This window comes from Podarcis vaucheri (assembly GCF_965113315.1).
Source record: "Podarcis vaucheri genome assembly, chromosome: 16".
Classification (NCBI taxonomy): Eukaryota; Metazoa; Chordata; class Lepidosauria; order Squamata; family Lacertidae; genus Podarcis; species Podarcis vaucheri.
This window is the reverse complement of record NC_138754.1, coordinates 40682213-40709843: the sequence shown is the minus strand read 5'-3', so window position 1 is coordinate 40709843 and position 27631 is coordinate 40682213. Positions and strand designations below refer to the sequence as shown.

Genomic DNA, 27631 nt, shown 5'->3' with positions numbered 1-27631 from the left:
TAAATATTGGACTCTATGGCAGGAATCTGGTTCATTTTTATTAACCAGTGTGGTTGGTGCTGGAGTAGAACTGGTTTGACTCCCTCCTTAGCTGTGAAGCTCACTATGTCATCTTGGGGCACACTATTATCCCACCTCAAAGGGTTCTTGTGAGGATAAAATGAGGTGAACCTGTGTATTCCACCTTAAGATCCTTGGGTGGAATAGTGGGATAAAAACAATACAATATTCTTTGCCCTATGAAAGTATGATGCCATATTGCCCTGACCAGTGGCCTTTCTTGTGTTGTCTAATTTTGATGGGCAGTAGCTCTTGAAAGCCTTGGAGGTGTTTCATAGCTGTGCCACCTAAGATCCTCTCACTACAGGTTGTGTGACTTCTGGAGGTAAAGGATGTGCTCTATCGCTGAATTATGCTCCATTGTCAGGGAGGGCCTTTCTCTAGCACCAGTTCCTACCATATTAGCCTTGATTCTATAATGCAGTTTGGGAGATGTGACGTTACTTATTTTCCTGAACAAAAATGGCTTGCTGTGCTTCTAATAGTGACCATGAAATTGGCATGGGCAATTTAGTACACACAGTTGTTATCCTGGTGCTGGAGAATAACAGATGCAACATAGATAAGGTTAAGTTATTGGAACATGAAGGATCGTCTTACTCACTTGTATACAAAGACACAATCCTTCATACTAAGCATTCATACACAGTGTTCTAGCTTCGGCATTCTCTGACTTCTGAGAATTGGCCTATGTATCTGATGTTGCTTCTTACAGAGTAGGATACTTGTAGCCTAAATTACATAGCCGCTAAACCAAAAGCCTCTTTTTTGGTAACTCCAGTAACTACAAATAAAATCCTGCTCTCTGGCAGATTGAACTTAGTTTTGTTAATTTTGTTGAACTTAGTTTTGTTAATTTTGTTAAACTTTGAAACAGGATTGAAGAGAGATTCTAGCAGATGTGATCTATGCTTATGTGTGATATGCCAAATAGTGGAGATTAGAAAATATACGCTATATGAGAGTTTAGAAAGGAAGGTGGCTTTATCATTCTTTTTAGAAATTTGGCAAGCTTTAAACATTGAGTATTTTTATCAAGTATTTGATATGCTGTAAAGCAGGTACTGTATCTTCAACCTTTTCAGATGCAGCACCCACTTTTAACCCAAACATGCATTTGGGGACCCATTTCTTAATCTTTCACCATAATATTTGTGTAGCGGTAGTGCTCCTATTACGGCCCACCTTGGATCAAACTGTGACTGACTAGTGGATCCCGACTCACCATTTGAAGACCAGTGCTGTAAAGAATAATATGTAATGTATTAAGAAGCACTGCAGTAAAAAATTATAAAAGAGGGGTGTTAAAGATTTTATTTGGTTAGTGTAGAAGAGGGGATGCAGCTCATTTTATGTGGCCTTGAAAGCTGGCTTGAGTTACTCATTTCTCTACACCAGACAGATTAAGGGAATGATCGAACATGTTATATAAAATGGTGAGAAAAGTCTTGGTATGTAAAAGTGCTGCCTGCATTCTGATAAAAAACATAATTTCCTTTTATAATGACCTCCCTTGACAACTTGTGGACATTTCCCCTTCAAATTTGTTTTCAGGAGGCATCTGGAAGTCACGTAATCATCTTATTAATTTATTCACTGCCTTTTTGACCATGTATTTGTTTGACAGACTTGTAACATAAATTAGCAATTTACCTGACAAAAGTTTTTTAATGCTTGTAGAATACCTAATCCTATTGTGCATCTAGCAGAATGGGCACAGTGATCAACTAAATACATCTTTGGTCCCAAAACTGCTTAGAAAATTATCTTTGTGGCAGTATTTGGCTACTTCACTGTGTGTAGCATTGGATTAAACATAATATGTAATGGGAAGTACTGTAGAATTTTAAAGAACTCGCTTATCTTAAGAATGTGTAGCTTTCCTCCCTCCAGGATGTTTTCATTAGTTTGAAGAAGCCTAGAACCCAACCAGATGAGCAGCTAATAAATTATTATTATTATTATTATTATTATTATTATTATTATTCTATCTGAATTATAGCAAATGGTATGTACAGAAATAACTGATAGAATATCTAAGCGGTGGGTGCTCCTCTATTGACTAACTTTCTGTAACAACTGATAGGGAGAGTTTTTTGGCTGTGAATCATGGAAAGAGTGGAAATAACCTGAACTGATTGTGGACAGTGTCTCTAGGGCAAAATAATTTGTATGGGATAACTTGTTATCAAAACTATTGCAAAGGAATGCTTTATCTGTTTAATTTTAAATCGATTATGGTAAATTAATAAAAACAGTATGCAATAAGAGTCCATACAGCACTCCAGAGAGCATGAGTAAAACAATAGCATTAATAAGGTACTGTGAATTCCAAAAAAGTACTAAATGTGCATAAAAACAACAACTAATTTTAGAGTTGGACAGAGACATGAATCCAGTTAAATGAGAATGGCATACCGTCCAACATTTCTCCAGTGAAAATAGGGATGTCCTATTCCATAATAAAAATGATAATAAAAATTTGATTACAGTATTTATACCATGCCCATCTGACTGGGTTGCCCCAGCCACTCTAAGCAGCTTCAAACATAGTGAAACATTAAGCAATAAAAATCTTCAGATGTCTTCTAAAGGTTGTATTTATCTCGTTGGCTCGGGGTTTACATAACTCGGTACCTTCCAATGAAAATAGGGACGTCCTAAGGAAAAGCAGGACATTCTGGGATCAAATCAGAAACCAGGGCAGCTTCTGTAAATGTGGGACTATTGCTGGAAAAAAGGGACACTTGGGAGAGTCTAGAATTGAGTGGGATGCATGTTCTATGTTGTATTTTTTATCTAGCACTTTACAATGTTTGTAATGCTAATCTCATTCATGACACAAAATCAGATCTTTAGGCTTGTGGGCAGTGAATTTAATTCTGCTTTATTTCAGAATTAGTCATTAGATACAGCACTGGTCCATTAGTATTACCCATGTTTGTGTTTAGCTGATCTTTGGAGGCTCATGGAAGCAGTGAGACTTGCTGCTTTCAAGAACCTCCAAAGACCAACTCAGGATCAGACCCAAGCTGGGGCAAGTGTTCACCTATAGTTTTCACTGGTGAGTTCATTGTGACTAGAGTACAAATCCTGCACAGAAATATATTAAATACATAATGGCATAGTCTTTTTTATGTGTGATGACAATTCTTAAGAACTGGTCTGCCTACCCCCAGTTGCTTTATAGCAGACTGCTTCTACCAAGTCTGCCAAATGCCCACTAGAAGCTTTGACCTTTCACACAGCCAGTAGCCACACAGGAAGCCCAAGTGCTAACATGCCAAAACATTCACATTTGTCTTTCCTTTTTAAAGCTTCGGCCTATAGCGTGTTATACACTAGGTTGAGTCTCACATGGTCAAATACACGCAAATGCCCTGCACATAGAAAGCAGGTTGTCCAGGAGTAGGATTTTAGGACAGCATGTTGGTTTTCTGTGTGTGTGCGCAAGAGTGTTTCGGGGGTGGGTGGGTTCTGTCATGTGATCTCTTCCCTTCCAACCTGAAACAATCCAAGCTTGCCACCTCAACTGCTTGCTGTTTATGAGAACAAGCAGCAGTCATTAAACATGTGTGTTAAGAGTCTTGCGTGGTATGGAAATTTCACACCATTGTATGGTGTCTGCTATGTAGTTAAGAACTTAAAAGGTGACAAGCATGATGTCTAGAGACATTAAACATTTGATACCAGTCTGCATGTACGTTTTCAGGACTTGCAAATAGAACTATTCATATTGGGCAAAAGATTCCTGCATTGCAGAAGGTTTGACTAGTTGACCCTTGTGGTCCCTTCCAACTATGACTCTAGGATCTCAGAGACTCTTGACCACCTATAGCTTACTATTCCATGCCCATCCCTAGTTGGTGTACCTATTTGCTTCAGCTCTCATAATCTTTTGTAAGCAGCAGTGGTATTTTAAACATTTTTGGAAGGTTTATGAAACAGCACATATTACTACAACTCAAAGAATCACTTCTAAAAGTCTTAGCAATATAAAGCTGCAATCCTATATCTGTGTATCTGGAAGTAAGGCCATTGAGCTTGGTAGAACTTCAGAGCAAGAATCCCAATATAAAGGGAATAATGATAATCTAATCAAGATCCCTCTAGCAGTTCATAGGACTGCTTTGTGGTAGAATTTTTTTAAAAAATATGTTACAAGAAATATCAAGACAGTTATTTGTATTTACTAACGATTTTCTGGTTTCAGTGTGTATATTTTGATTGGTTTGCTTGCTTGTGGGGATCTTGTGATGACGTACAACAAATACAGTCTAAATAATTAAAGTATGCTAAATTTTGTATTTTGCTATAATGCCTTCAAACGTTGAAATTTGGCTTAAAATGCAATACATGAGTGACTAGTTTATAATTTGTGAATGTAGAGAAGAGGAAAGGCAGATGGCAGCTACAGTGGATCTTTACATAGAATTCTCCAGTTTCAACTTTTTCATGTTAATTGTACTAACCTCTCACAAAGGAAACTGTTCATTATAAGCTTGGCACAGCTCATTGTTAAAGTTTACATCCTCTTTGGAAGAGAAAAGTGAGATGTAAGATGTGGTTTTTGTAATTGGTGCTTTATATCTAGCAAGGCGTCTAAAATCAGCATGGCTGCTATTAATGAAATGAACCATTTGACAGTTTGAGCATTTATTTTACACAGCAGGTTTCTAGACCTCATAATTCCTTAAGAAAAAGCTGCTGTGTATGGGAAACTTCAGCAAATGCTTATAAGAGTTTAGGATGGGATATATTGGAACTGGTCTCACTCCCTTCTTGTGGCCTTGAAGTCAGTTATTTGTGTTCTCATCTTCTAGTTCCTCCTCTAATTGATGCCTCTCCGGTGCCCATTGTCTGTGCTGGGTATTGTAGAGAAAGGTGGATCAAAAGATAATCAGTTTATCACGAGCCAGAAATTAAAGACCAGCATGAAACATGTAGATATGTATACAGTTGATCCTCAGGTTACGTTACCTTTGGGTAACGTAACTTTCAGGTTGCAAACGCGGCAAACCAGAAGTGTATACTTCCGGGTTTCGCCGCATGCGCAGAAGTGCTCTATCGCGCTGTGTGTGTGTGTAGAAGCAACACCTCTAGATGCAGACTTTTGGGGGTACATACGGACCCCCGGAACGAATTAAGTTTGTATCCGGAGGGTCCACTGTACTGTAATACATTCCCTGTGCCTAAGTGGGAGGTGATGTACCTAAAAATCTGGATCAATAATATTTTCTTGATTTTCTTATTTTATCTTTTTGTAAGCCACTTTGAGAGTATTTTTACAATGAAGTAGTGTATATATTTTATGAAGTGAATTAATCATCTTAAATCAGTATGAAATATTTATTGTTTTTATGTCATATTGCGCATGATGGACTTTAAAAAATTGGCTGTCGTATTGGTGCTCGTATTCCATTGATAGATGCCATTGCAGAGGCATTTAATCTCTTATTTTAGTACTAGGATCCTGAATACTTCAGTCACATCATAGCTGTATAACTGGAGCTCCATCAAGTGGCTAATGATAAGTTATAGCAACAGCTATTTAAAAGAGCCAAGATTAAATTGAGGAGTGAAATCTAGATTCTGTGTTCCAACCCAAAAGAAGGTGATTTTCTAATTGAATTTTCCTCTATTTAAGATTTACCATGCCCCTCAATCTAGAAACTGCCTTCCCTATAGCCTTTAGTGCAGTACTGCATTTCCTCCATTCTCTATTTCCCGCAGCCTGTGTACCCACCTGGAAAATAGTTCTACTTAACAAGATTCCTCTTTTTTTAGCTTCCTATTGACTGGCTTCCAAGCACTAATGATTTCAGCATTATTAAGTTTGTTGATTTTTACTTCCTGTTGCCCAATATGTTGAATATAGCAGTAGTTATTTTCTGTATTAATCGTTGCAGAGTTTGATACAAGCTACCAAGTACCGTATTTTTTGCCCTATAGGACGCACTTTTCCCCTCCAAAAATGAAGGGGAAATGTGTGTGCGTCCTATGGGGCGAATGCAGGCTTACGCTGAAGCCTGGAGGGGCCCAGCGCCAGCCCCACAAGGTCGGGGGACAGAGGGAGGCGGAACGCCGCCATCCTGCTGTCTCCCGAAGTGGTTTGGAGGCTGGTGGCGGGGAGACCCCGCCGCCAGCCCCGCTGTCCCTGGACCTGATCTGAAGGCGGGCGGCGGGGAGAAGAGCGCTTCTCCCCGCTGCCTGCCCCGCAAGCTCTGGGGACAGCTGGGAGGCGCAGTGCGTCTCCCCGCTGTCCCCGGACCTGATCTGAAGGCGGGCGGCGGGGAGAAGAGCCCTTCTCCCCGCTGCCGGCCCCACAAGCGCCTGGGGGGAAAATAATTTCCCCCCAAAAAAACTTGATGCGTCCTATGGGCCGGTGCGTCCTATGGGGCGAAAAATACAGTAAGTGTAGATTAAATAAAATTTTGGCTGTGACTCTTAAGTACCCCATTCAGTGACCTGGTTCACGTGTAACATTAAACCATGGTTTAGTGGTGCATGTGAACCCAGCATAGCACTTTACAAGCCATATTTTGTTGTTGGCTCCCTAACTTTAATTATGTTTCAGTATTGTGTGTGACCCCAGACATTGTATGTAATTCTTTCAGTTTGTATAAGGATTTCCACTGCTCTTGCGTATTCTTCCCGCTGAAAGCAGCTCTTCATGTTTGTGTTGGAGATGACTTCTGAAGCAGCACAGGAAACGCTTTGGGGAAAACTAGGGCAAAGGGGTTCAGAAACCTTTGGATAAAGGCATTTATCTACCTAAGATCAAGTTTCATTTTTAAAAGTTTATCATGGATTTTTATAATATCCAATAGCTATGGGAGCACCCATGTAGATACAATCAAGGAACTACATGTATTCAAGAGAGTACTTGACTGCATTTAGCTGTAAATAATTAGGGTACTGTAGGGACGCGGGTGGCGCTGTGGGCTAAAGCCTCAGCGCCTAGGGCTTGCCGATCGAAAGGTCGGCGGTTCGAATCCCCGCGGCGGGGTGCGCTCCCGCTGCTCGGTCCCAGCGCCTGCCAACCTAGCAGTTCGAAAGCACCCCCGGGGGCAAGTAGATAAATAGGTACCGCTTACCAGCGGGAAGGTAAACGGCGTTCCGTGTGCGGCTCTGGCTCGCCAGAGCAGCGTTGTCACGCTGGCCACGTGACCCGGAAGTGTCTCCGGACAGCGCTGGCCCCCGGCCAATAGATGTGAGATGGGCGCACAAACCCCAGAGTCTGTCAAGACTGGCCCGCTCGGGCAGGGGTACCTTTACCTTTAATTAGGGTACTTTCCTACGTTTCCTGATATTAAAGTAAATTATTCTTTATGCTGATGAATCTAAATAAGGGGATAGCTGCAAGCTGAGCTTCAGCTCTCATGGGTCTGACATCTTTTTTTAAAATGCACACACGCAGTATTGTATGAATTTTTGCTGAGACATTCCACACTTACTCCATTTTTATGTTGTAATCACTTTGGTTTCTCTAGTGCCCTGTCAGTATTTTATTACATATGCACCTCTGAACTGTGTGGCGACCTTATCCAGAAAATGTCAACTACATCCTAGTTCCTGATCACCTTGCAACCAGGACCGCTCAGTATTACATGACTTAACCTTCTCTATTGTTTACAGAGAGGAGGCTTGGCTTTAAGGAATGTGGGACTTAGTAGCAGATTATAATGACAGTTTAGAACCTGATAAATATTACCATGTTTCAATCTCAGAATAGCAAACTAACCAAGCATAAGCATGGTAGCACAAAGCTTACTATGTATTAAACTACTAAAGTCTTATCTTTAAGAAACTGTTGCAGATTGTGTCTCCGGATTTTATTTTTTAAAACTAACCTCTAACATTGCCATGTAAGCTACCCGAGAGAAAAAAATACATTATTAAAAAAAAATTATACACACACACACTGTGTGTGTGTGTGTGTGTGTGTGTATGTGTGTGTGTGTGTGTATATATATATATATATATATATATATATATATATATGTGTTTCCTCTAATTTATTTAGGCATTGTGAACAAAGCTAAACTTTGTAATTTGTTTTGAAAATTAAAGCTACAATTCTAGCCTTCTAACGTGCAATGTACTTTCAAATAAAAGCCATTTGGGAAGGTGAAGATGGGATTATTTTTGTAAAATGGAATTTGCTTTTAGCTTCTAATGTGTCGCTTAAGTGACTTTTCTTTTTAACTGGTGCAATAAATCCTAGGGTATATCTAATTATCAATGACTAACATATAGCTAACATTAAGACAACTATTATAGAAAATACAGTATATAATATTTGAATATGTAAAATGACCTGTTCTTCAATCTCTCTTGTAGGTGTTGGCCTGGTTTGAAGAAGGTGAAGAAACAGTCACAGCCTTTGTAGAGCCTTTTGTAATCTTACTCATATTGGTAGCCAATGCAATTGTGGGTGTGTGGCAGGTGAGTGAATATTTTGTAATGCTTGAATCTTAAGTAAATTTGCTATATATATTTTAGATTAGCCTGAAAGTAGATGCAAGTTGTGAAATAGTTCAGCATTTCAGATTTAGTTATTTGAGAGATGCTCTACATTGTAGAAGTACTGCAGGATCCAAAGAGCCATGCAACTAATTAAGTGAACCCAAGGAAACTTAGGACTTGTATTGCTTAAGCAGCAGCCCTCCATATTGTGTAACAAGTTCTTTTGAAATCAGGAAGTTACAGGATGGATCTGCTGTACTAGAAATTAAATTTTGAGAGTTTGTGAAGAATGCTGAACTTTAGGTCTTTTTATAGTTTTAATTAAGGTTTTTTGTGTTATACCTATTGTCTCCATTTAGGTCATTTATGAGAATTGAGTATTTGGGGGGATGAGGTGATACATGTGTTTTTCATAGTTGATGCATGACACTGAAATCTTACTTGCTTATTTAAATCTAAAATTTGAATTCCTTCTGCATGGTGTATTTATGGTAGTTCTAACTTGCATGCATGGACTGACATGCCATTAAGGTTAGGAAAACCCAATTTGCCCTGAACTACTTCCTCAGTATGCTTTTATTGTCTTTTATATAATTATATGACATGTGAATTGGTCGTTTTGTGTATTTGAGAATGTATGTATGTGTTTACAGCCAGTGTTAGAAACTGAGATATAAAAGCTAATCTCCATATGGCACCTTAAACCTGGGTTGCGGCTGCACTAACAGAATATTTAAGCTCTGTTTTTTACAAGATAACAAAGCTGAAAATGAATTGTGTATATTGTCAGCTCCAGCTAAAATATGCCTACCCCACAGATACTCTTATGTGGGTCCTTTCTTCAGTCTTCGGAGAGTAGCTGGAAATGGGGAGGCAGAAAAAGGTCACCCTTTCCTTCCACTCTGCATTCAAGCTCTAGAACAGGGGTAGGCGACCTAAGGCCCGGGGGCTGGATGCAGCCCAATCGCCTTCTCAATCCGGCCCGCGGACGGTCCGGGAATCAGCATGTTTTTACATGAGTAGAATGTGTATTTTTATTTAAAATGCATCTCTGGGTTATTTGTGGGGCATAGGAATTCGTTCATTTTTTCCCTTCAAAATATAGTCCGGCCCCCCACAAGGTCTGAGGGACAGTGGACTGGCCCATGGCTGAAGATGGTTGCTGACCCCTGCTCTAGATTCTCACTACACCCTCTTTCCTTCATATTACATATATCCTTCTGGCACCACCTTAACTGAAGAGAATGCAAACAACAGCAGACCACCAGGCAGTAAAGCGGTGGCAGCAGATTTGGGCCACATTCACAGCACACATTAGCAGATCTTCTTTTATACTTAGTTCTAACTAGAACCTTGAAAACCCTTTATTTTTTTGACTGTTTCCTTTTGCTGGCTCATCAAACAGCTTGCGTCTTAAATGCACTTTAACATATTTATATTTGTCAAATGTCAAGTAGTTGCCGGTATGAAGACATAAATTGCCCCAATACATAAACTGGTCACTCATTTTGTAGCAAGTTATTTCTATATCAGGCTTTTGTATAGTAGGGCCCACAGCCTTCATATCCTGACAGACAGTGAGTTCCCTCACCCCCAGTTTGTGCATTGGAGATTATTGCTATGCAGGATTCAAGAGAAATCTGGGATCTGAGAAATGTTTGAAAAGGAAGGGCCCCAGTTGGCTATTTCTGAAAGTATGGTGAAATGAGAATGACTGTCCCCTGAAACCATGGTAATAAGATATTGGTATAAAGCCACTGCCAAGCCAGAGCTACCAGATTCTGACTAATAACTTATAGCTAGTGTTTCTTTTAGTTGGTTTCAAGCAGCTCATCCGTTTACAATCCAATAATGTCTTCTTGAAGCCTATACCACAAAAATATACCCAGCCAATGTGTATTACAAATCCCCAAATGGTATATGATAGGTGATTATTGAAGTTTCTCTCTGCTTGGAATGTACAAGGTAGTTGACTATTCTAAATAGCAGATGCTATAAGCAGTTGAATGCATGAATTTAATCTGGAGCAGAAAGTGTGAGCAGGATGTCCCTATAGTACAGATCTTTTAATTGCTCTCACAGATGGATTGTTAAAAATAGTCACTCAGATAAATTCCAAAAGAACATTTTCTATTTAAAGTGGCCTATCTGGGTGGCTTAATAACAACAAGTATGCTCATGTTACAATTCTGAATGGGCACTGGGAAGGGAGACAAATGTAACTTTTGCCTCACGTAACATATTGTTAACAATATGAACATTTCCCCAGAAAACTAATTCTTTAGTTGTTGGATTGGCAGAAAAGACACTTGATTTTCAGCACTTTTTTGAAGCAGTTAGATAAAGTGTTTTGCAATGGAACAATATGCAAAACAATTTTTGATATCTGCTAATGTTGAATCTGGAAAAGTTATGATTTGTGGGTTGGGGCAAGTAGCAATTCCTGCCAACATGTATTTCTCTTCAGTGTAAACTTGGAAGTTTTAAAGATTTTTTTGCACTATTGCTGTATCTGAATATACTGGCAATATGAGTCATGGATAGGTACTTCTCATTTGACTTTCAGTGTAGATATTAGAGCTGGAACTGTTGGCTACTTGAACTTTTTTTTTCTGTTGGTGACCTATAATAACTTGGCAAGATTTTAACATTAAACTGTCTGGAAATAGACAATATTATTGACTGCAAAGTCCTTATTAAATAACTACAGGCATAAACCACTGTTAACATAATCAGATTCAGTTTTTGTGGACAAAAGCAGAGTCCATCTGAAATATTTATGAGCAGCATTCAAAATTAGCTGGGAACCAGGTGCATTTTGTGACTGCGAATGGTCTGATTGCGAGCAATTTGAGAAGTCTTGGTGCTGCGTATGGTGACTGAGATTCAAGGTTAAAATTGCCGCTGCTAGAAATACCTTCCTGCCTGACTTCAAAGTAAGATCGCTGCCTTCCATGCTGCTTTGCCTCACCTCGCCTCCCCATCCCAAAATGAGATCTCTGCTGCCTTCCACATGCCTCTTCGCTCCCCCCTTTAAATAATAATAATAATAATAATAATAATAATAATAATAATGCTGGTATTTGTAAATATTAATTATTCAACTTGCTTATGGTTCTGGCCACAATTACAGGGGTTGAGCCCCATTCATGTTTGTGGTGTTCAATTAAGAATTGCCATTAAAAATGTGATACTAACAATGTGTCACTGGTGTGAATTGTGCCTTAGTTCATGCATTTCAAACAAATTAATAAAAAGTGCTGCTACGTTTTGGGGGGTGGTGTGGCTAGCCATTCTGTTTTTGCACCCACAACAGAGGTTCCATGTGGCAAATAGCTTTTCTATCCCAGTTTCTAACACTGGTTATGAGGTGTTAATATGTTCTTTTAAAATGCCAAAAATGTCACTATGTTCAGCTAATAGCAGTTAGTTTGTTAGCAAGTCATGCACTACACTTTTCTTTTATAAGTACAAATAGGAGGCTTTGAGGACAATTGTTTTCTTCGAACTTGGATGCCAGAGTTGTTGTAGTAACTATCGATATATCCAGTTGTAGTTATGAACGCATCTAGCCAAACAGTGGCTAATTGTTGTGGGACGGATAGAAGCTTATTTCCAAAGAAGTGATTCTGATCTGTCTTGTCTTAATGCTTAATCACTAACTATAAGAATTACGCTTTTGGGTTTTTAGGCTGCTTGCTCTAAAATGACACAGGATGCAGCCTGCCTGTTTTTTATATGAGAAAAGGATCTCTCTATGATTATGAAAAGAGGTTCTTATTGAACTATCCCCAAGTGAAAACTACCCTTGTCTTTCCCAAATTGTAAGAAAACACATTTGCAAGAAAATGAAATGAAGTAGAGGGCATTGGTTTGCAGATTGCATTTGAAAGTGATGTTTTGCAGGCTGCCCCCCTTGCTGCAACAGCATCTGGTAATGTCAGTAAATGAACGAAGATTGTTTGCCTAACAGTATAAACGAGAAAATTGGAGGGTGGCAATTTGGCCAACCACAATAGTAAAAGCAACAGCTTGTGTGCCCTCTAATCTCAGTGTTTATTTCTTGCAGGAAAGAAATGCTGAAAATGCCATTGAAGCTCTTAAAGAATATGAACCTGAAATGGGTAAAGTGTATAGACAAGACAGAAAAAGTGTACAAAGGATAAAAGCAAGAGACTTGGTTCCAGGTGATATCGTGGAAGTAGCTGGTAAGATGACATTATGGGTCTTTTTAGTTATTACGAATTGATTTGCTGTTAAGACAAAGAGTGATAAAAAACATTAAAAAATAAATATACTCAAAAACAGTTTTAAACATTGTAAAAAGCTGTGAACTCAGGGTTGCCAGGAACAGCATCTTTCAGCCATCAAATGCTAGGGTAAACAGGAACATTTAAAAATATCTCCTGATAGTAAGGAGGGAGACAGATGCACCTCATTAGGGAATGTCTGCAACTTATGTAGGGGTTATATTCCAGGGATTGTGCCTAAAGCCAAAAATCATGTATAATCATAGCACATTGGGTTCAGCAGTATGTGGGATTGCCAAAGTCATTTTCTGGGACCCCCTTTCCTTTCTGCCCACCTTTTAAAAAAAATTGTGTGCATAAAGCTGAATGCACACAAGTTAAATTTGTGTAAGTTGTGGGCTTTACTGCCTTTCCTCATCGACCTCTTTACTGTGAGGGGAGCAAAACTGCTTACTTCTAGAGGTGCAAATTAGCTGTTACAACAGCTGAACTGACATGAAGTGACCTACAACAGAATAATGTCTTGTGTAACCAGTCACCTGCCTGTCAGTCATCTGATGTCAATCACCTGACATAATTAAGACATCTGTCAAAGTTGACCTGGGGTATGGGGGAAAGTTGCCCAGCACTTCCCAGATGCCTGACAGAGAGGGTATTTGGGAAGTGGTGTGCAAGTGCCTTTGCAGGCTTTGCCAATTGGCAGTGCCTTCAAAGCCCCTTTTTCTAAGCCACCATTACATTCCCCACACCTGGTTTCATATATGATGGCAGATGGGCATGACTTGTCTGAAACTACCTTATGGACCACATGGGGAGGACTGGCAGGCCAAAGTCATGTTTACTTGCGTCTTGACTTCCTGCATCAAGCTTCCCTCCCTGTGTTGTCTCTACTGGGGGTGGCTTTCTTCCACCCTCTATGGTGTTCCTCCACTTCTTACTTTTGCAGTGTATTGTTTAGGTATGTGTTCGTGTTAAGATTTGCATAGATGTTTAACTTCTTTATTGTCAGATTCAGAGAGCAGCTATATTGGTTTGATGTGGCAAAAACAAAGAACCCTGCTAGTTGAGCATTTTGTAGGGTAGAGCACTCCTTGCCATATGGTTTAATGAGCAATGTGTGCACTTAATAGAAACGTGGTACAAACTTCCTGACTTGAATCCAATTTTGGATAGCCTATTCCCTCCCCTCCACAAAGTTCAAGCATTTGTTACTCAGTTCCAGCTTCAATTCCTCTGACATGAGTTTAAGAGAAATGGATGGCTTAATTTTGTTTGAATGTATATCTAATACATAGATCTTGGGCAGTTCATTTTTCACAAGTTCAAGTTTAACATGTCCAAAAATGAACTACTTATAGTTCACATTTCTCCCTTTACAAAATCGACTAGTTCAGTTTGGTTATACTGTATACAAGTTCATCCAAATGATCCATGGCAAATTTTTTCAGCATACATAATGAGTTGTACTAATATTTATGCCCTCAGGCTTAAAATCTAATGTTTTCATGTATGTCTTGGGTTTATATACCACCTTTTCTGTAAGGAGCTCAAGGTGGCATGCATGGTTCATCCCCTTCTTGATTTTATTCTCACATCGACTCTGTGTGGTATGAGAAAAAGTAACTGTCCCAAGGTCACCAGTGAGCTTCTTGACTGAGTGGGGAGTTGAAGCCAGGTCTCCCTGGTCCAGTGCTAACCACTACACCACACTGGTGTAAGCAACACTGGAGCAGCTGCTCTTTCACTGCTGATACATGAAGCCAAGTCTCCCTGTGGTCAGTGGATTGGGCCAGGCTGTGTGTCCCTTTAGCCCTTGCAGTCCCAGAGTAACTGGCAATTGGAGTAGAGCAATCTTCCTGGCAGAGAGGAGGAAAGACTGTTACTTCACGGACTGATGGATGTTGCCAGCTTGGTTCCCCCCTTATTGTGATGTTCTTCTTGGGAAGCATGGGGTGTAACCGCCCAGTGACCCAGGGTCTCCTGATTTATTTTGTGGTAGATCATTGTGTTGGGTTTGCTCCTGAAGTAGAAACCTGAGTTCCAAAATTCATTGAACTGTGCTGAATCTTCATAGTTGGCACTTTTGAGAATAAATTTATTTCTGTGCTTCCCTCCTGGCTTTTACATTGGGTATAAATACCTTCCTGCTAACATTTCACTCTTGAGGTCCATTTGTGTGTGTACTGAAGGGCATTGAATATGTGTATCTAGCATATAACTTGTACTACATATCATACTGATATTGCAGTGGTAGATGACAAAAGTTATATAATACGTGTACTTGATCTTTCTAGTTCAAATTACTGTCCTTAATAAAAAATATTAATACTATGTGGATTGAATTCTTTCATGGTCAAACTGATGTGCAGATAACTAATAATTCTCAGATTTGCAATAATGCCATTCTTACCCTTGGAAAGACTAAACTTAATTTTTGGAATGACTTTTCAATTAACTTGAATAGACTGTGCTGTGAAATGTAATCCAGTCACTGTAAGTGACTATAGCCAAGCTAAAATTTCAGGGTGGGTGGCAAGAGTACATACACTATGTTCCACAACTAGTGTCAAAACCTGGAGGTGAGAGAAACTGTGTGCATGCCTCTGTCATAAGTGTAAGCATATTGGATGGCCTTTGACATGGTGCCTGCAGAAATAGGACCATGTAGGGAAGCGACAAAGCACTTGATGCGGGGATGCATATCTGGGTATGGAATTCTAGGCAGTGTGCCAGTGACATTGCATTGCAGGCACCAGTGACTGTCATGAATAACCAGGTGGCAGTTACCTCTCAGATATCAGTGCTGTCTAATGTTCATGGATGTTTTAGGATAGGTGGGGGGGGGGGGTTTAAGCAAAGAAGGCAATGGGACACAGTCACTGGCCCTTAAATAAGCGTCCTTTTTGTCAACACAAACAACTTGTTTTGGGGGACGAGTTGCTTTTCCAACAGCCATATCTTGCCTGGAAAAAACATTAAGCAAACACTGAGCTTTCAAAGTATGTAAAGTACTTGTTAGATGATGAATTAATAAGGACAATGTTGTAGGAAGTTGTGGTTACACTAGAGCTTGTAATTATTAAATATAGGTTGTTTCCCTTCAAAGGATATTGCTTACAGCTTAACAATGGAATATGCATAATAATAACAACCACAAACAGAACAGGTAGAATGTGCCAATTAGCCACCTTCGTGCTTTTGCTGCCACTTGTAAATGTGGGATTAATAAGGTTGCCTTCACTAGGAGGCTGGTCACTTCACAGGGATAAATGCTGCTGCCTTTTGAGGGGATTTTATATACAGTGCCACCATGCATTGCCTGAAACTACCTGGTTGTAGCAAGTTGATGGTATTGCTTACTGGTAAAATAACTATACCTGCCATTTGTGGGTAGATTTTGCAGTTGTAAGTTGCTGATGGAGATTTGAGCAAAGATGCTCTTAATGGATCAAGACTACTGAAGAAAGAGAGGTAGTAGAGGAACCAGCATAGGAACCAAAATACAACAGACATTGCAGTCAAACAATAGACACATATTTTGAAACTTCTCAGCATCTTTTACAAGTGATATTTTGCTGGGGGAGTGACTGTTGAGGACATATCTAATTAGAACTTGTGATAATCACCTTTTTCTAAGAAAAGATTCTGTTCAGATGGGAGACTTTACTGTAATACTGCTTTATCACAGTGTATGAAGATCAGCTATCAATAAGAAGCTTATTTTGAAAAGTAGAAAACAATGTTCTCACAGTATAAACCTTTAGGAACTTTCACTAACCTCGACAGGGTTCTAGGTGTTGTTAAACAATCACAATGTAGTTTGGTAACCTACATATGACAACCAAAGAATACCCAGTTTTTCCTCAAATGACTTTGTATCTTACTCATCTGATTCAGATTTTTACTGGGGAGGATCAACTTCTAGGGTTTTTTTTATTAATCTGCAGTTGTTTGTTTTAAGCTTTATTAATCAATTGTACTAAAGTAAAGGTACTTACTTACTTACTGCTTCTTCTGAAAGTACTGCGTGCTTACAGAACTGATGCCTGCTTTTCGCGGGTGGGGGAGAGGCACGTTTATGCAGTTTTCAATTATTAGTATTCCCATATTCCTTACACTTTGGTCATGCGCTATACCTCATGCTCTATAGTTCCATAGTATGTGTGTTTCTGTAAAGGAACTGTATCAGTTTTGTGTTGGATAACATAGAAACTTGTGTATAGTTCAAGCACACAGTTCACATACTGTAACTGTTTTAAATTAAGTGTTCAAGTCCTGTATAATACACATCAGTTTTGTGTGATGAAGCCTTCTAAATTTTTATAGGTAGAAGAGTACAGGCAGAATGTACTCACAGACTATAGAAACCTTGCATATTAAGGAGCACTGCTGAAGTACCACTATTTCCTCCTTTCATTACCTGAATAATCCAGTAGTTTGAATGTTCCTACTTAGCTTGGCATGCTTGCTAGAATCCTCTAACATGGCAAAAAGTGAATGTTGATGGTCTTCCTTTCCAGACATTTGAGCAGAGAGGCTGCATTTCTGCCACTAGTTATGTTGACTGCACTGCTACTGCTGTTTTGTGAATTGCTTTTCTTGTATTTGCTAAAGCCTACGCATTTAGCTATTGCTATAATTAAGGTCTCCTAATTATTTTCAACTAATCAGTTTACTACACTATATTCAGACAGTCATAATTATCTCTATTGGAAAAATCCAGAGTAGCAGCTTTTATAAAGAAGGGTAGGGAGTTTACTGATGTTCAGAGTACTACTGCAAGAATTGATCAGTGAGTGATTTTTTTCATTAGATTGCTGAAGCCTCTGGCTTTTTTTAACCCACTCATTTCCCAACAGATTGTCTATGAGCACCTCCAATGTCATAGTCCTTAAGTAAGCCTGAGCAGGAATTTGCTGGTGTCTGGCCAGGGTCAAATTGCTAATTGTGTGTTCTCTAAGCAAATGATGGGGAAGTTGAAGAGCAAATAACAACTATGTGCTTGGCTATTAAAAGCTGTCTTCTTTTATTTTTCCAGAGTTGGTTGATTGGGCTAACTTTCAGCCAGTTTTGTTGGTGGTGGTTCTCATGGAAAAGATTGGGGGGGGTGTCCATAGAATCCATAAACCTTTAAATCATTTGTTTAGTTGACTTGGAAAGAGAAACAAATTAGATAACGAAGAGTAGAATTTATAAGCTAGGTATTAAAAGTAGAAGAAGAGAATGTTACTAATTTGGAATTATGGGTTGGCAGAGGAAATTAAATAAGAATCTATGCATTTCTTTCTGCAAAGCATCTCAAAAATGATTTTGCAATACAGTAGAAACATATGTAGAATTTCAGATCCCATGCAGATACTGACTGACATAAAAGTCTCCACTTGGAAAGCTTTTTGAAAGGGGAAGTCTTCAACATATGGCAAAAAGACTACAGTGGAGCTTTCCAAACTGTGTTGTGACATGTTAGTGTGTCAGCTGCAGTGTGTAGGTGTGTTGCGCAAATGCTCACTGTGCTCCTTCCAGGGCTGGAAAGGGGTTAGTTTAACCTCCGGTTTGCTATTAAAATTGAATTGCTGTGTCATGAAATGATGCATGTCTATAAAGGATTTCACCAACATGAAAAGTTTGGAAATCTGGACTGTAGGATATGGGACTTTGAGCTCTGATTCATCTAGGGATGCCATTACACATTGCTGGTTCAGGTCAGATCTGTAACACCCCCAAACATACAAAATTTTAGCAGATGGCGGAAGAATGTGCTTCTGGATAGCTTAATATTTTATAACATTTAATCACTGTATTACAGAATAGCTAACATTCATAAGGGCGGTTTCATAAATACCAATATCTGAATATTGTCTGGATAAGGTATGTAGCTCCCTCAAAGTAAAGTAGAGCAGACTTTTTTATTTGGACAGACACTGTTCAGCTGTTTATGGTGTGTGTAGTCCAAAAGTAATATATGTATTTAGCAAGTTTCTCTCTCTGGATTCCCTTTATTCAAGTTCTTACTGGTACCATTATCTTTCTTGCTCTGAATCAGTGATGTGGTATGGACAATTTTCCAAAACAGAACCTTTCCCATTTCATAAGTTCAGTAGTAACAATGAACTGATGCCTATTACGAATATATACATTAGGCTAGCTTGGCAGTTTCAAGGTAGTTAGCATCTCTTACTACTTTTGTTATCTTGTAATGGTCAGGGGTCCCTTTACCATTAATTATGTATTTATTTCATGTTGTAGGCAGTCTTGAGCATGGCTTGAATTATGGAAACGTGGCATACAAGTAACATGTATCTATGTACCAAATACAAGTAAAATAATTGTGGCAAATTAGAGCATTCTGTAGGGCACCATAACATTTTCCAATGCAAACTGATGTAGTTTTTTCTAATTTGTATAGGATTTTTTTCTGGAAAACTGCATCACTGTGTGTGAAGTGGGTACATTTGAGCAAGAATGACAATCTCAAGGCTCCATCCAGTAAACTGCATGGGGGGGGGGCAGTGTGTGACTGGATGAGTAATTCATATAATGGGAATATAAACCTACATTAGCATCTATGGCTGAGGCAAAAATCCATAAATTAAATAGATGCTTAGTTCATATTTTGCTGTGTTCAAAGGTTTGCTTTCACTTTATGCAATCAGGAGAATATAATGCTGTCACATGCCAGTAGTGTATCTTAAGTTAGGGGATAAGACAAAGTTTAGAAAGATTTATTAACCCATGTTTTTTGTCTTCCTTATGAATTGTTTAGATTGTACAGAACTCTGGGAAGGTGCTAGGCGTTGAAGTGTGGGAAATAAGATTGCAAAATAGCGCCCGCCCCCCCGTTCCTGGAATGTCAAACTTTTGTCCTGTACTTTGGCATTAGAACGGTCACTGTGTCTCTCTATGTGCTACCCGAACTTAATTGTTCACTTTGGATAGTTAAGCAAACTTCAGAACAATGAAACTTCAGCTTGGTTGCTATCCTTGCTGCTTAAAACAATTGGCAGCAATTACTGGGGAGAAGTATACATTTTGTACAGGGAATTTACTGGAGCCACAATAATTTTGTTCTTATTTGGGCTCATCAACTTTTGACTGTCATAACTTTTACGGAAGAATTGTTAATAAGATTTCAGAACATGCTGTTGAGGAACAAATAAATAAATAGTGGTGCTTTTTCTAAATACTCTGCTGAAAGGCAATGAGCTGTGGTGTTCACTTGGCTGTGTTGAAAGCAAAGTTTGTTAGAATAATATTTCAGTGCTTTCTTCCAGTAGTCCTTACCCCCATTTTTAGCAGTTGTGTGTAGGCTGATCTATATACATTTCAGCAAAGAGATCCATTATTTTAATATGCCTTTGCCAAGTGGGGCAGTACATTTGAGATGCTCAGCTGTTGAAAGCCCAGCAACCGTGTGTGCCCTTACAGATTGATGGACTTTCTTCTGCATTGTGCTGAGTCTTAGCCTGCTGTTTGGTGGAATTGTGATAGATGAAAAAGCAGCTGCTCTCATGTATCTACATATAAACCTCGTCACAACACCAGGGGACTGCATTCAAATAGTTTGCCCATTTTTGGCCTTGGTCATTGTTTTGTACTATTTTCTCTTCACTGCTGAAGGGCACAGCGAATTTGGTTTTCATGTTGTAATGACAGAGCAGAAAAGAAAAAGTCTAGCTGGCTTATTGGCCTCTTTATTCTAAATAGAGAGTGGTGTTAGTTACCTACCTAAGACTCTGCCCAAGAGAACACTATAATTTTAACCTTGTGAGAAATGTTGCAGAAATTGTTTTTCTAAAAGAGTCTAAAGCTACAAATAATATGTGCTTAATCCTCTGGTATGGTGTTTGTGCATCCATGACCTAGCACATAGAAGTGGCAGACCTACCGGCAGAACTAACTTCCTCACAGCGTCATTCTCTCCCTCATGCATGATTGCTGCCAGTTGCATAAGCAGTTCCTGTAGGAATTAGCATTTAGTCTGTGCATCCCTACAGTAAAACTAGAGGGACTATTGTGTAACAAGTCCACATATTCTGGCAGGATTAGTAATTACTGGCTGATGATGCAAGTATTTTCAGTACCCTGTTTTAGGGTTTTTGTCATGTGTTGGCAAAATAGCGTTTTATTAGTTCTTCCTTCGTGTGTGTGTGTGCTACTTTAGAAATGGTTATTAGAAGAAATGTAGGCTAGTGCAAAAGATGTTGGATATGGCAATTTCCTGTCCAACATTAAAGAGCTATGCTGGTCAAACTCAAAGATTGAGGTCCTAGGGGGAACATCAGACACCCATGTCATAGTGCACACTCTTTAAAATATTATCAGTTTCAAAAGTGGTTTGCACTGATATTTGAGAAATCCCAAGTCTGTTCAAAACCAGTCAGATAGTATGGATTCTCCCAATTGTCAACATCTTAATGGGCAGATGGAGAATTCTCTGAGAATGTACAATAATGATATTAACCAAAATAGATACTTCATTAAAGGTTTAAGATCTAGTAACAGGGTTTAAACTACATGAGGAGAAATTGCACATAGCAAAATGTTCCTATAAACACTTGGGCAATGAGATACACTTCCAAAATAGGTTATGGAATTTCTAATTGTGGGAAGCTCTGAAAAATGGGTTAGCTTCCCTCATTTCAAAAGTGAAGTGAGATATTTTGAATAAATATATGGTTGATGTATGCTTGTTCTGGCACTACTTGAAAAATATTTGCATTCTTTAATGTCTGATCAAACTCAAATACTCTCCTCTTAATCCACAGTTGGTGACAAGGTTCCTGCTGACATAAGACTTACTTCTATAAAATCGACAACTCTGAGGGTTGACCAGTCAATTCTCACAGGTAAGTGTTTCTTGGCAGTAATGATCAGAAAATCTATTTCTTTTAAAAACAAATGGGAAACTGTCCTGATTACAGCAGCAACCTCAGTTTTTAACAGAACTCTTAGGCATCATTGTGGTGAATGAGAGCCATCAGTGTTACACTGGGTACATGCCATTCTTACTCAGTGGAAGCCATTAGTATATCTTGGCATTTGTTCCCTTCCAACTCTGCAATTTTATGATTCTGTTATTCTTTCTTTAAACTAAAATAAAGTACCCAAAATAGGAGGTTTGCTTAGAAGCTGGCGTGAACACAATCTTACCTGCTTCAATAATCTTAGCATGATCTATTTATATTTTAGAAAGGTATATTTCTGCTGCGTGGTTGAGTGAAGAACTTCACTCGTGTTTCAGGTTCCTTCAATTCTATCTTGTCTGGACCAGGGATTGTGATTTATAACCCAACTTCCTTAGAATCCTGGACAGACTGAGTAGAAGATAGAATTCTCGTCTTGCACACCTCTCCCCTCTGAACCGCCAATACTTTTTTGTTTTCTTTTTTCTTTCCTTCATAATTTTTTATTAGTAACTTGCTTGAATAGCCAAATCAGTATATGTATACATGAGAGCTGTATTGTTTCATATGTAAGACATGGAACATACCATTCAGTGACTGCATTAGAGGGGAAGGAACAATGGAAATAAAGATTTAATGTTGTACTACCCAATTGGTTTTGAAGTTGACTTGTTAAACTAACCAGAGCTTGTTTTAAACCACAGTCCTTGGTCCAGATAGCAAGCTAGATCCGGGAGGAAAATGAAAACTAAATTTCAGCTAATTTCTTCTTCCTATGCTGGTGGGTAGGGAGAGTGTACAAGCCTAAGGCTCCTCTTACATTTGTTCCAGATCATGCACAATGTGCTAAAGTTAATAATGGATTAGTGTTACTTGTGAATGTTTCCAAAATCCAAATGGAATACATACTTTTAAAGCAGAGTATCAGAATTGAACCTGTGGCATCTCCAGGGAGGGTTGTGGAAAACTCTTGTTTGAAAAACTGGAGAGGCACTGCTAATCAGTAATCAGTGTAGATGTAACTGAGGTCAGTGGACCAGTGGTTTGACTTTTGGTATACAGCAGCTTCCTGTGTTTCATTATACATACTCAATTGGGTTTATCTTTTCCTAGTTAAAAGTCAGCCATCCATCTCTCTTCAGAAAGTCATATTTCAGCGGAAATGTTAGAGAGGGAACTCTTTGTACTGTGTCCTAGTTATGATTTTTATTTGCCATTTTAAAGGCTAGAGTAATGTGCTTGCTTTGTAGAATCTAGGTTAGATTAGATTCCCAACGGTTCTTGTCCAGATCACAAAAGGTACATGAACAAAAGGCCAAGAGAGATGTCTACCTGTTGCTTCTTTCTCCTGGTCAATAGGTCTAACAAGCTTGAAGGGTATCATAATGTATTTGGTTGTATATTTGCAGTATAACCAAACAAACTGGGTGTCAGGATTGGAATATTTTTCCAGTAATCTGATAGCTCAGTCTTTGAGCATTATTCTGGAGATCAAATAAATGTTGGTTCAATGAAAAAAATAGGTATAAAAGGAAAATTCCTAGATGCCAAGTTCCAAGTTTTAGGCTAGTACTCTTGGGTGAGAAAACTCCCACAAAGATTTAAAATAATAAAATATGCAGCAAAGTATAGCATGGAAATATAGACTGTTAGGCCTTTAAAATATGTGCCCTTTAAAGTAAGTTCCAAAGTTCACCTCTTCCTCTAGCATAGAAAAAGACAATGGGTTTGGTAAGTTAAAAATGCTTTTCAGACAACAACCGTTTTGCACAAGGGCTACATTTCTGATCCCAGTGCATGTCGGCCTACTCTGCCCTTTTACAGCTCCTGCCCTCTTTTCCAGCTACCTCCAGGTCACTGGTGTGTGTGTGTGTGTGTGTGTGTGTGTGTGTACAGTTGTGCATCAACTGGATGTGTGTAAATTAGTCATTGCCTGTACTTACAAACTCTCCAGATTCATGTGCTTTTCCATACAGCATTCAGAAAAGGTTGCACAGGCAGTAAAACTTGGCTTTAGTTAAAGTGGAGAAGGCTCCTAAATTATTGGTATAGGAACTCTAGAGTGGCTTGTAAGAGCCATGCAGTTTGGTTTGCACCAACCAGTACAAACCTTCTCACACGTTGAGCTTCTCTGGTAGACTGGAGGGGAACAGAGGCTTGATTATCTAGTTCTTCACAAGGTGTGCTAAACCTGGCATGATGGTTTACTCTAGGGTCTTAAATGTTTCATGCATTAATTAGACCAGATTGGTGGGGTATTATTATTATTATTATTATTATTATTATTATTATTATTAGTGTTGGTTATATGAGGCTGGCTATCCTACAGTAAATACATACTCACTTAATTGGGCCCACAGATCATAAGGCCTGTGGATTGATTGTGGCCCCTCGTTTATATGCAGATCCCTGGAGGCATTCGAAGTCTGTTGGCCATCTGTCTGTTCCCCTCATGTTCTTGGAAAGTGTGAATGGGCACTGGGAGAAAGCCTCCATTGCAAATTCTGCATTTTTCCTCTAATTTGATTCAGAGGCACATGGTATAGGAAGAAATTATCTTTAGGTCAAAATCAGACACAAAATCTAAATTAGAAACTGGTTTCTGATCAACTGGCTTGCCTTTTTTTGGTATATATGGAAGCTTCTTACATGCCCAGGCTTTGTAAATATTTCTGTATTCACATATGTTGAATGTCTTTCTCTAACTCTTAATTGGAGGATTTTCTTTTAACTTATCTAGACTATCTGTTATTGCCTGGTTTTCTCCTGGCAATTATTTGCATCAAAACTATTTTCAGGTGGTGTTGGTTTTTTAATGGCTACTGTAGGGTTGCCATATTTCAAAAAGGGGAAACCAGACACAGAAGTTGTTGAACTTTTTTTTTGCAAAATCTAAAAAAAATAAATGTTTTCGAGATATTTTTAAGGAAATTCATCAAAATCTAGACTTCTGAAACAGATTGACATATCTCCAGATTTTCCTGGACATCTGAGCATGATTTCCACCCAGACACTGTTTACGACTGCCGTGTTCTGACTATGTCCGGAAAATTCCAAGTGTATGGTAACCCTAGGTTACAGTTTTAATGTAGTGGCTTTTTCTATTTAAAAAAATGCTTTTCATCTATGTAAACCTTGTATTATGATGTAATGGCTTTCACAGGTGATGTTCTGCGTATGCAAAAAGGTGGGAAATGGAGGCATTAATGTCTTACTAAAGCTGTAACCTTCATCTAGGTGAATCTGTGTCTGTAATTAAGCACACGGACCCTGTGCCTGATCCTCGTGCAGTGAACCAAGACAAGAAGAACATGCTCTTTTCTGTGAGTAAATGGGGGGAGGGTCCTGTTTGTGCGTACTGATTATTAAAGGATTGTTCTGCTGTTTCTTGACTTACTTCCTATGGGTTCCCTCCCCCCCCCCAAAAAAAAAAAATAGCCATCACTCATTTTGTTTAGGGCAGCTCATGTTTAAAGAATTAAGAATATCTTGGACATCTAAATGGTAACCTTGTATGGAACTAAATGAGCCTTAAAAAACCTGATGCATATAAACACATTGTCTCTTCAATCTTGGTAAACTTTGTTTAGCTACACTTGTACATGCAAGGCAAAAATGAAGAGCAGTAAAACAAGAAACCATTGGAAACACACAGTTGCCCAGGGGACATGTTGGGCTTGTAATCCTAGGTTTTCAGGGTACATGTTTGAAAGGCAAGTGTGAGGGCTGTGGTTATAAAGCAAGGTGTTTCTGTCATCTACCAGTTACTGCTAAGTGTTTTTTTGTAACTGGAATGCTATTTATTAAGAGAGCTTATCTTCCAAGTTTCACTGATACCCCAGTTTCTTTTTTTAAATCTCCTGTAATGTGCCTGGCAGAAAAGCTTAGAAAAAGGGCTCAGCTTCTTTTTCATCTCTTCCAAGTCAGTTGCCACATTTGACCATAGGACGTCCTGTTATTTGTTGCATTTGTTGGATGAGCGTCACTTGAAGATGCAAAAAGTGTGCTTGACCACATGTCTGCCCAACTCTTGCCCATACTGGCAAGGCTGGTCTAAGGAAGTGGTCAATGCTTCTTTGTGGGAGGGAGTAATACAATTACATTCTTCAAGAGAATGAATGTGAGGCCTTTGAAGGATTTAAGAAAACAGTAGGTGAATGCTTTCTTGCATTCAAGCTCCCTCTACCCCAAGGTCACCCTGCAGGAGGCCATGATTTCATCTGCAAAAGAGCCTTCATCTGGGATCTCCCTCCCACAAAGAAGCATTGACCACCACCAAGACCTGCTCAGTCTTTGTTTTCAGAAGATTGGTAAACTCTTCTTTCAGTGGGCCTCTGAGAAGTGCAGCCTTTTACTGGTTGTTAAGCAGGCACATGTTTTTCGGTGTTTGTGGAATCTTTGGGAGGGAGGTTCTTGGTAAACTGCTGCTCATTTGTCACTTCTATAAATATTGCTTTAATAATCACTTTTACTTGATGCTTCTATTTGGTTGGTGATTTTAATTTGATGGTAGCTACCTTCAGAACTCCATAGAGTACAGCTCACCTAGTGTATAACTGGCCAATAAATACTTAGAGGCCATGGGCAAAGCCAACTGCCTCCTTGGAATGAGAGTAGTAATGAATCCATCCATGACTGGTGATAAGAGACACAAGAGAGGGATTAAATTCTTACAATGTTGGACACTCACTGTGATTGTTTTTTTCAAAGCTGACCAAACTAGAGTGAGAGAGTAATTTATGGTCATAGTAGGGCACGTAGTACATACAAATACACATAAAATATGCCTGTGTATATAAAAACCCAGTTCAAAGACAGAATGAAATCTAAAGTAACTTCCAGAATGCTGATAGCTGCATTCATGTATTTTATGTTGCTGTTAACTCGAATTAGCCAAAATAAGACTACAAACCTTGCAGTTTGGCTATAAGGTATTGGTGGAAAATAGTATCTGAAAAAGCATAACCTAGCTTTATGTGCTAGTGATTAACCACAGTTCTCCAATTCCCTTTTAACTTCTTGATTTAGGGTACAAACATTGCTGCAGGGAAAGCTATGGGTGTGGTTGTGGCAACTGGCGTGAACACCGAAATTGGCAAAATTCGTGATGAAATGGTGGCTACTGAGCAGGAGAGGACCCCGCTTCAGCAGAAGCTGGACGAGTTTGGAGAGCAGCTGTCAAAGGTCATCTCCCTGATATGCATTGCGGTGTGGATAATCAACATTGGTCACTTCAATGATCCTGTCCATGGAGGCTCCTGGATTCGGGGTGCCATCTACTATTTCAAAATTGCTGTGGCACTTGCTGTGGCTGCAATCCCAGAGGGCCTGCCTGCTGTCATTACCACTTGCTTGGCTCTGGGTACTCGCCGAATGGCAAAGAAGAATGCTATTGTTCGAAGCCTGCCATCTGTGGAAACCCTGGGCTGCACTTCCGTAATCTGTTCAGACAAGACTGGAACTCTTACCACCAACCAGATGTCAGTTTGCAGGGTATGGTCAATTCACTTATCTAGTTTCTTCTTAACTTATGTAATTTGTCTGGGTTTCTGTCAGAACTATGAAATAGTGTCAGCACAGCTCTGTCACCAAAGCCTGCTTCTAAGCCTTTATTTTATTAAAATGTGATTGCAGATGCTTTATCAGCAGAAAAGATAATTTAAGTTAATTAGAAGGATAGTGCTTACCTCTTTGTAACTTGAATATTACTCTGTACATAAAGAGAAAAATACACGGCTTGGTTTGAGACAAAACTTAACCCATGCCTATCCCTTGAATCTGTTCAGTTCCTGAGCTCAACTCTGGGAGAAAAGGTGCCTTGAGAATAACTTTCCTTCACCACTGATGCAGTCTTGATAGGGTGAAGATAAATGTGCCCCAGGAGAGATGGAAAAAGAAAAGAAAACTTTTTGCCATTTATAGACTCTTCCCAAGTTGATGGCTTGGGAA

The 27631-nt window shown here is 39.1% G+C and overlaps 1 protein-coding gene across 3 annotated transcripts in view; it reads left to right on the top strand.

Moving 5' to 3' along the window:
* The window catches only part of ATP2A2 (ATPase sarcoplasmic/endoplasmic reticulum Ca2+ transporting 2), a 53989-nt gene that overhangs the window by 6797 nt on the left and 19561 nt on the right, over positions 1-27631 (top strand). For all 3 annotated transcript variants that reach the window (XR_014214629.1, XM_082203776.1, XM_082203775.1), the window contains exons 4-8: positions 8404-8508; positions 12599-12737; positions 21545-21625; positions 24920-25005; positions 26711-27175. Coding sequence is in view for 2 of the 3 variants with exons in the window: in XM_082203776.1 (XP_082059902.1) it covers positions 8404-8508; positions 12599-12737; positions 21545-21625; positions 24920-25005; positions 26711-27175 (876 nt within the window). In the remaining variant the exon portion in view is untranslated. The remainder of the gene's footprint in view (positions 1-8403; positions 8509-12598; positions 12738-21544; positions 21626-24919; positions 25006-26710; positions 27176-27631) is intronic.